General features: G+C 45.3%; 1 protein-coding gene across 1 annotated transcript; it reads left to right on the forward strand.

Annotated features, from left to right (window-relative positions):
• The first annotated feature begins 510 nt into the window (after positions 1-510).
• LOC116910023 (tax1-binding protein 3-like) lies at positions 511-1,545 on the forward strand. The gene has a single exon (XM_032913807.1). The coding sequence runs from the start codon at positions 511-513 to the stop codon at positions 883-885; it is 375 nt and encodes a 124-aa protein (XP_032769698.1). The 3' UTR covers positions 886-1,545.
• The last annotated feature ends 8,556 nt before the right edge of the window (positions 1,546-10,101 follow it).

Genomic DNA, 10,101 nt, shown 5'->3' on the forward strand with positions numbered 1-10,101 from the left:
AGGATTTTTTTATGAAGAATTTCACATTTTAAAGGAAGGAAACGAAGCAGGAAGGAAGGAGAAGGTGGAAGAGAGATGGGAACAAGGTTCTGGGTATGGTGGTTTCATTTTCAAAGTAAAAAAAAAAAAAAAAAAAAAAAGAGGATGTTTAAGAATCAGAAAGGACCAGGCATGGTGGCTTATGCCTTTAATCCCAGCACTTGGACGGCATGGGCCAGCCTGGTGGATATATAGAGTTCCAGGCCAGTGAGACCCTGTCTCAAAACAACAACAGAATCAGAAAGTAAGGGTTTTGTTCCTTTACTGGAAAAAGATAGGAATCAGAAGGTTCAGGTGAAGTTGTAGATAAACAGTGGAGGGCGCATTCTGTAGAAAGAAAATAGTATATATAATTAAGTTGGAAAAACAAAAGAAAAGATTACAAATTAAAAAAAAAAAACCATGTGGGGGCTGGAGAGATGGCTCGGTGGGTTAAGAACACTGACTGCTCCTTGTCAGATTTCGATCGAAATGTCCTACATCCCGGGCCAGCCTGTCACCGCCGTAGTGCAAAGAGTTGAAATTCATAAGTTGCGGCATGGTGAAAACTTAATCCTGGGCTTCAGTATTGGAGGTGGGATCGACCAGGACCCTTCCCAGAATCCCTTCTCGGAAGATAAAACAGACAAGGGCATTTACGTAACACGAGTGTCTGAGGGAGGTCCTGCTGAAATTGCTGGGCTGCAGATTGGAGACAAGATCATGCAGGTGAACGGCTGGGACATGACCATGGTCACTCATGACCAGGCTCGGAAGCGGCTCACCAAACGCTCGGAGGAAGTGGTCCGCCTGCTGGTGACTCGGCAGTCTCTGCAGAAGGCCGTACAGCAGTCCATGCTGTCGTAGCAGTAGTCAGCCTAGACTTGTGCCCACTGACCTTTTTGGGCACTGAGAACACATCCACGCTCTGTCTGTATCTAATTCTGGCTTCTGCTGTGTGCTAGGCCCCAGCTCTGAGGAGTAACAGCTGATCCCAAAGGTCCAAGCCAACCTTCTTAACCCTCAGCCCCCAGCCCGAGGCCATAGCACCAGCTCTTTCTCTCGGACACTGAGGATTGGAAATAAGGGCCTGGAGTAATATCCAGTCTTCAGTAACCATAGGCCCAGCCAGAGACCTGTGGTGGTTCAGCCACAGCAGGGGCTGGGCAGTCAGGAAACCCCTCTGAGCTGCCAAAGCTTGCAAGTGCCAAGTAAGCCCCTTTCCTCCCAGCTTGCTCTGGTTGAAGGGGTTGGCCCTGCCCTGACACCTTCTCAGTGCCTCTCCCTATGCTTCCCCTATCATGGTGCCCAGCCTGGGGCTGGGCCCACATATGCCAGTATGAAGGCCGCCTGGATGAAGAGGGCAGGCTCCCACTCCCTTCATTTCCCCTAATGGGTGCTGGCCTCCCCACAAGTTTCAAGACTGACATTTCAAGGCAGCTCTCAGGACTGCCATTTTTCTCTACACCTGTGGGTTTAGCTTTTGTACTTTTTAAGTCACAACTTTGATACAAAAGTGTTTCTATCTTACTGTTTGAATTTAGCTTACTAATTCACACACCTGGAAGCAACAACTTTAGCATGTAACCAAGCCAGTTGGTTACTCTGGAAATGGGGGGCAGTATGATGCCATCCCATGTTAAACCCTTGCGTCCAAAAAACAACGCTGGAATTCAAAAAAAAAAAAAAAAAAAAAAAAAGAACACTGACTGCTCTTCCAAATGGCCAGGTTCGATTCCCAGCACCCACACAGCAGCTCACAACTGTCTGTAACTGTAAGATTCAGCACCCTTACACAGACATGCATGCAGGCAAAACACCAATGCACATAAAATAAAGAAGTTTTTTAATGTGCATGCGCCTGCTTATCTGCATGGGCACTGCATGCATGTGGGTGCCTGTGGAAGCCAGAAGAGGGCATCAGGTCCCCGGAAACTGTAGTTACCACCTGTGGTTGGGGGTCATCTGACGTAGGTTCTAGGAGTCAAACCTAGTGAAAGGGATTCCAGCCAGCCGGAGCATGACAAATGTGACTCTGGCTGGCCTTGTCCTTCGCCCCCATTCCCTCTTCCTCACTAAAAACCAACTGTTAGATTACATTTCTAAAGCTGGCCCCCAAGGTCTATTTCTCTATTTGGCCACTTCCTCCTCCTGAGGCTGACCACCAAGGTCAAAGTATTGAGATCCAGCCATCAAAAGTTCCCTTTGGCTCACCTAATTAATATATCCAATTAAAATTAAACACCTCATCCTAACACGGGGTTTTCCCTTGTACCTTTACAAACGGCCATTTGACTATGGGCCATGTCTGTCTCCTCTCTACCAGAGGCAGTCCTTTGTGTCCACCCCCCTGCCCCCAGACATGTATCCTTTCCCCTTCTCCCTCATCCTGTATCTCCTGTCTTTGTCTCTTATTCCCTGCCCTTTGTTTCTCTGGGGTAACCAAATATCCTTTGTCCTGAGAACTTGGTCTTTGGTGGTCAATACCCGTTCCTATTCCCAGGTTCTCTGCAAGACCAACAAGTGTTCTTAACTATTACTCCATCTCTCCAGTTACTGAGAGATTTTAATACATTGAAGGGTTGATTGAGTACTGAGAGATTTTAATACATTGAAGGATAACTGATCTCAGCATAACATTTCATTCCAAAGTTTGTTCAGTCAGTGAGAACAGCTTGATTGTAATTTTTTAAAAACAGATTTATTATTTATGGGTATATGTCCCTCCTCCTCTGTAGGGTGGAGTGTGTGTGTGTGTGTGTGTGTGTGTGCGCGCGCGCACGCGCGCGCGCGTGAATGCACGAGAAGCAAGAAAAGGGCTTAGGTTCCCTGGAACTAGATTACAGGAGGTCATGGTCAACCCAGGGTAGATGCTGGGAAGCGGTTTCTGGCCCTATGAAAGAGCAGCCAGTGCTCTTAATCAGCAGGACTTTTCTCCAGAGCTAGTTGTGAAACTGTTAGCCACAACTATTCCAAGTCTTTGTCAACAGTTTTGCTATTTCTTAGAATTTCAAGTTCACAGAAAAAGAAAGAGTCACAAAGTTATCTTAAATATAGCTTTCTGATAAAACAAGACTGCTCTGTAGTTAAATTCTATTTTTCCTAAAACTTGGTACTCAGTGAAGAACGAGAGACTGGCCCTTATCCATCAGGCACGCAGGACCAAACATATTGATGAGCTCCAATTGGTAGACCTGGTCTTCTCCAAGTTCAGCAACCAGGGCTGGAAGCTCACAGGGAGGGAAAAGAAGACCTGGGTGGACAGCTAACATTTGTCTGTCACACTCTGCGGCCTGCTAGGAACTAGGGGGACACTGGGATCCTTCCAAATGAGAAGGTTACAACTCTTAAGTGATTTAACTTTAAACCCTTTCTTCCTCCCTAGCGGCCAGCTCTCTGTTGCTTTTCTATTGGCTGTTAGTATACCCAGGCCCTTCAGGCCCTGAGCACAAGGCTGTGGGAGGGCAGGAAAGAAATCCAACTCCTGAATGGGGCCAAGGTATCTTGGCTTTGCTCACATATTAATGGGTTCCATTCCCCTATCCAGAGTCTATAGAGTATCGCCATGTAGCACAGGTAGCATATTAATCAAGCCTGCTTCCTCATTGTACATACCTCTCTCCTCCCGTAAGGGCAGAAGGTATCTTTTGACTAATGGACCTGAAACTCACTCAGTCCCCCCACCCCCATTGTGCCTGTTGTTTTATCCATTTTTCCTGAAAGGGAAAGTCTCTCTCCATGACTCTCTGGAACCTCCTCTTTTTTCTTCCCTAAGGTTTAAGGTTAGTTTCAAAGATTCCTTGGGATTTGGAAAGAGAAATTGAAAACACTAGAGAGATCACCGTTTAAAGATCAAACCTCAGAAGTTTGTCTTAGACAAGCAGAAGGTTTTCTTAGATTTGACCTGTCTAGAAACTCCCACTGCTGGTACTTGTCTCCGTGAACGCACTGAGACCCCATCGGAGTAAATCACCTGTTAGCCTCAATGTGGGATACAGATGCAGGGCTTGCCAGAGTCTGCTGGCCCCTGCTCAGGCTACGTAGGACCACACAGCTCTGCCCAGGTAGGCTTGCCCAAGAGAGCCTCTTCCTTGTCTATAGGGCAGATGAATTCTCCTCGTGTTATAGGCAGTAGATTCTTTCTACCAGGTAGAGTATCTTAGAACACACATCCTAAACGTCTCACCAGCAAAGGCAAAGAACAATTACTCTTCAGTCAGTGTCTCCTGAACTGACTTACGAGGATGCTGTGAACAGGGGAACCTTGTAGCGAAGCCTGACACTTGATTGGTGGGACCTGTCATGCCAGTTCAGTTGGCCATGCCTTCTACTGTGGTTTTCATTTCCTCATAGCAAAAGCTGATTTCAGGGCTAAAGGTAAAAAGTCCTCAAGAGAGTTTTAAATATTACAAGTCAGAGGTTGTCACAGGGCCAGTCAACACAGCAGGTCCAAGTATAGACACCCATGGATCCTCCATGCCTGGGTAACCAAGCACTGCGTGAGGAGGAAACACAGGCCATGAAGCCCTCCCAGACCAGACTCCCAGGCCATCTTCCTGAGATGAGGCGGGACTAGTTCTTCAGCCCTACTGCTGTTAGAAACCCAGAAGACTGTGGGCCTTCACAGGACAAAGCTTATGAAACTCAGCGGTGGACATTCGGAGATGAGGACTAAGCCTCTTTCTCCATTTGGACTCGTGGTAATAGGAACCTTGATGCCGATGCCTCCCTGAGACTGGACACTAACACAAAATTTTACTGGCTCTGATATATCTAAATAATAGGTTTTCAAAAATTGATCTAATTTAATAAGTTATGCCTGATTGTGTATTAAAATAGCCCTTTATAAATTATAAATTTAAAAGGCCGACAATTGCTTGTTCTGTAGCTGGTTTGATTGGATTCCATGGCCAGCTACCGTTCCCACTGGTCCCATGGGTCCTCTTGTCTTTCTCTTTCTAGAGCTAATGGTTGGGCCTGCTTAATTAACTGATTGCTACCCAGTACCTGACCCTTCATAAAAATTAAAGATTTAAAAGGAACTAGGAGAAATGGGGAACTAGCTAAGGAAACACATTTGTCCTGATTCCATTTGAGGTTTGCAGTTCTCAGCTCTCTCTTGCTCATATCTGCCTTGGCAACACGTTTGATATTTACACGCATTACATGCCTACATGTATTACCTGAAATAATTAGTATAACCTATGGTAACTGAAAAAGTGTAAGTCAAAAGGCACAAACAGTTCAAGGTTACCCTCGTATAACTTTGCTGTGAGATTTTTCTGTTCTGTTTGTTTGTTTGCCTTTAAATTTGCTGTATCCCTGAGTTTCAGCACCATGAGACTCAAAGGCACCACCCTCTCTGGGCCACCGGCTAATGAAGGCCTCATACGCCATCAGTAGGGTAGTCTGTATTTTTCTTGTGAGGGTGATTACAATTTTCATTGGCGACTAGAGAAGCTGAAATGTATTGTGGGGGATCTAGATGGCCATGCACGTGTTCTCAGCTGTCTACATGCCCAAGTGCTTGACAGCCTCTCCCTGCTGCCTAAGCCTGAGCCTCTGCGCAGAACGCTGCTGCAGGGGTGGCTAGTGTGCCCACGGCACGTGCCACATACCCATAGTTGCTTGGCAAAGACTGGGAGACTTATCTTCGTTTCCTCATTAGTTGTCTACGGAGCTAAGGGACCAGAGACATCAATTCTAGCCACATGGGCCTCTTTCAGTGTTTGTTCTACAAGAGTTAACTCTTTTTCTGCTGCAGCTGTTAGGCATCTTGGACTGTTTAAAATTGGAATCTCCTTGTAATGTTTGAAACAAATGACTTAGCTCACATGTACTTAATCCAATTGTAGGCCTCAGCCGGTTGATATCTCCCATCAATTTTTGAAAATCGTTAAGAGTTTGCAATTGGTCTCTAGGATCTGTACCTTTTGTGGTCGAACTTTTTGTTGACTGTTTTATGGCCCAAGTAACTAAGTGAATCTCCTCTTTGTTATTTCTTTTCTGGAGCAATCTGTAACCCCCAGCATGGCAGAATTCTTTGTGTCATCTTAAACATATTCTCTAAAACATCTTTGTCAGAATTGGCCAACAGAATGTCAGTCGTAAAATGACAGATTTAGGAAATTGTTTACGAGTCATTCCTAAAGGTTGTTGCACTGGATACTGACACAAAGTCGGACTGTTTAGCATTCCCATACCTTCCAGTGGTCTCTCTTTAGTGGATGACTACTATTCAAAGTAGGTACCGGGAAGACGAAGCTTTCCCTATCTTTCTCATTCAAGGGTATTCAGAAAAAAACCAATCGTTCAAGCCGATTATTATTATAGGCCATGATTTTGGCAACAAGGATGTTAGAGGAAGTCCAGGCTGCAGAGGACCCCTTGGCTGAATTACCTTATTAATGGCTCTTAAACCAATCAATCACAGTAGAATTTCATGGGCTGGTGGACTCGTCTCTAAGTTGAGCCTCCAGCTGCTCTTGTACCAGTCGTTCAAGTGCCTGCAATATTTCTTTTGTTATGGCCACCGCTCTCGCCAAAGGGGCTGGTTTGATAACCATTTTAGGGGCCAGGCTGTTGGTATGTCAGCAGTGGCCCCTTTTATAAATTTGGAAACTCAGTTCCTGTGACGCCTTGTTTTTTGACCATGTCTATGGCTTGGGATTGTTCTCTACCACCTGTGTCAATACCTTCCCCAGGAGTTTCTATCACATCAGTTCTAATTTCCTTATTTGCTCTCCCTGGAATTGCGGGAATATTGTTGTCAAAGATCCCTTCCCCATAAGTTTATGGGTACATCAGCCACATAAGGTCTCAACTCCCCTGTTCGCCCTTTTGATCCCACACAGGCAATACATTGGACCCTTTGTCTTATTTGTGATAATTTACCGATTCCCATAAATTGTGTGTAGACCTTCTGAAGTGGCCAATCTGAATTCCAAGACTTTTGGGAAAGACTAACATCGGCTCCTGTATCCAACCTTCTGTGTCAACACCATTCATTAATCTGGGTCCCTGATCATTAACCATTGTTTGCCAGAACACATGTTTTCCAGTACTCCTAAGAGCTCCAGTCCTTTCTACTGGAGCAGCCTTGCCCTTGACGTAAGGAAACAACGGTTGAGCAATTCTATCCCCCGCATAGATTCACATCTCTTTTTTCACATTTGCCGTGACTTTTCTTTCTTCCTTGCTATCCCCCCCTACTATACCTGGATGCACAATAAATCCTCGAGAAGTTAATCTACTTCTTCCCAAGATTATTCCCACTGTCCCTGAAGGTAGGGGACCATGCACACCAGTGATTAACTTATAACATTCAACTTTTGGGGATAATATAGGACGGGTATCTGTGACCAGATCCAAAGCTGCACTTCCTTCTGTAGCATGCATAAGATCAGAAATATCTACTTTCAATTTTTTTAAATATTTTATTTATTTATTATATATGAGTACTCTGTAGCTGTCTTCAGACACACCAGAAGAGGGCATCAGATCTCATTACAGATGGCTGTGAGCCACCATGTGGTTGCTGGGATTTGAACTCAGGACCTCGGGAAGAGCAGTCGGTGCTCTTAACCACTGAGCCATCTCTCCAGCCCTACTTTCAATTTTCTTGTCTGCTTGACACCTCCTGACTGACCAAAGGAAAATCCCTCACATTGTTGGCTGCGGAGTCTCGAGCTGGCGGGCCCCTTGGTTCATTTCCTGATGGCAAGAGGTTACCTCTTGTGTCTCTCTTAGACCGGCAATCCATTGACCAATGTTTGTCCTTTCCACAGGGGCTATAATACCCGGGTTGCCTTTGTGGCTCACAGCCACCAGAACCTGCTTGTTCTCTCCTACGGTTACCATATTCTCTGGAGTCAATGCACCTGTTATGTTGAACTCTGGATCTTTTAGACTTACAATTTCGTTGGAAATAACCAAATTCACCACAATTAAAACATCGAGCAATTTGTTTCCTGATATTTCTAGCTTTGATTTGCCCTATGATGTTAGCATTATACTCCTGAGAACCAATATCTGTTGTTTCCCTTGTCCATTCATCTATAGGGGCTCCAGGAGCTTTCAATGGCCTGATTGCTCTCTTACATTTGGTATTTGCATCCTCAAATGCCAATATTTCTATCAATGATTGTCTGTTTTCAGGGTCTGTTATAGCTCTACTCACAGCTGAACTCAACCCTTGTAAGAATTCTGTGAAGGCTTCTCTAGAGTCCTGTATTGTTTTAGTAAATGAGGTGGATTCCCCCCACCCCACCCCCAGGTTCCTCAACCAAATTCCAAGCTCTTAAAGCGGCAACATGACATTCTTCGATAGCACCATCATTAGATACAATTTGTTCTTGTAAGTCAGCATAACAGCCCTTCACCAAGCAGCTGGTTTTAGTAACATTTACTCCCCTTGCTAAATTATGTTGTGCTAGTTTTGTGGCTCTGTGCCTCCACCATAGCAAACATTGTAATTGCTGACCAGCTTCTAAAACAGCTGACACCAATCCCTTCCAATCTCCTAGGATAACCCTATGCTGTACAGCCCAGTTACCTAGCATTTCTTTGACAAAAAAAGAATGCAAAGCACAGAATACCGTAGCTTCTTTAAAATGGTTTAAATCTAACATTTGTGTAAGACTCCAGGTCAATTCATTGTAAGTCTGTTCACCATCATTAGCAGGCATGTGCTGCACAAAGACTGGGAAGGCCTGTGAAGGCCCAAGTAAATTCTCTGGTGGTGGACTCTTTGCACATTAACCTGTCGTACCCATGCCATTTCCTGCTCTTTCAGGCCCCTAGAAGCAGGGCTGGGTGGCAGTTTACTTCCAATCTAGTTTGCTTCCCACTTTCATCATGGGGTACATTCCCAGTCTCATTGTCCAAGCCTGAACTTTTTTCTCCTCCCATTGGCTCTTTTTGTTTTCCAAGCACTTCTGCCTCTAGCTGCAAACTCTCTAAAGCATAGCCAACCCTGCAACCTTCTCTAAAGGTAGAGAATTGTCCCACTAAACTTTTTCAAAGCGGTACACATGAAAACTACAAAGCAAAACCGAAAACCCGGTCTAGGAGCAAGGCAGGAGACCTCCCAGCAGCAGGGGCTGCCATTTTATCAGTCTTCCTGTGCAACATTACTAACCCCGTTTCCTCTGCATAGCCTGCTGTTTCCCCTGCATTAGAAGCAGGGTTAGCCTAAGCCTGAGCCACATTGTAACTAAGTTGTTTCATCCCCTGTAGATACATAAGCATAACCACTTCCCCATCTCAAAACTATTGCAGGTTTCTATTCTAATGTCAACAAATCCTGATAGTGTATTGGTTGGCCTAGTTCCTCAGTTCTTTCCATAACCCAGTGTCTCTGAGCTGCTGTTGTTCCCTTTTCACCAACATTAAGAGAATTGAGAGTTAACAAAGCATTATTTAGTCAGTCCCTGGAGGTTTTTAATCCTATTTCTAAAAACCTGCGGCCTCCCACCCCCGTCAGCCCGATGCTGGACAATTTGTGTGGAAATGTTGCATGAGCCCTTCAAGCTCTCCAAATGGATAAGGAGAGTTTGTGAGGACAAAAGACTTTGCTCATGCGTTTCTGTGTTTTAAACTCACACTTCTAGATGGTTCTGTCCCTGATGGACTAGCCTCATTGCTTTGGGTCTGTAGTGAGACATGTCGTCATAGCAGGATGGTATGGACGACAAACCCCCTCACCCAAAGCATGGTGCTGGCCAGTGCCCACCTGCAGTCCCAGCACTCGGGAGGCAGAAGCAGGCGGATCTCTGGGTTTAAAGTCAGATTGGTCTGTAGAGCAAATTCTGAGACAGTTAGAGCTATGCAGAGAAACTTCCATCTTGAAAAACCAAACCAAACCAAACCCAAAACCAAAAACCTAAGGACCAGGAAGGGAAAGGGAAAGAGGTTGAGTTCCCATAATTCCCTTTGGAGGGCATGGCCCTGTTCCCTATTCCACCCTATCCTCCCACCTTCCATGTCCAGAAGACATCTTGCTGGGCTTCACCTCTTGGACATCCCATTGTCTGTCTCCCTGTATTGTCAAGCTGGGGACCAAGGCTCTAATACAGGGCCCAG

Source organism: Rattus rattus, chromosome 9, assembly GCF_011064425.1.
Source record: "Rattus rattus isolate New Zealand chromosome 9, Rrattus_CSIRO_v1, whole genome shotgun sequence".
In the NCBI taxonomy this organism is placed as follows: domain Eukaryota; kingdom Metazoa; phylum Chordata; class Mammalia; order Rodentia; family Muridae; genus Rattus; species Rattus rattus.

Bases quoted from the DNA above. Each gene is read 5' to 3' on its own strand.
- LOC116910023 (XM_032913807.1), top strand. From the start codon at position 511: ATGTCCTACATCCCGGGCCAGCCTGTCACCGCCGTAGTGCAAAGAGTT.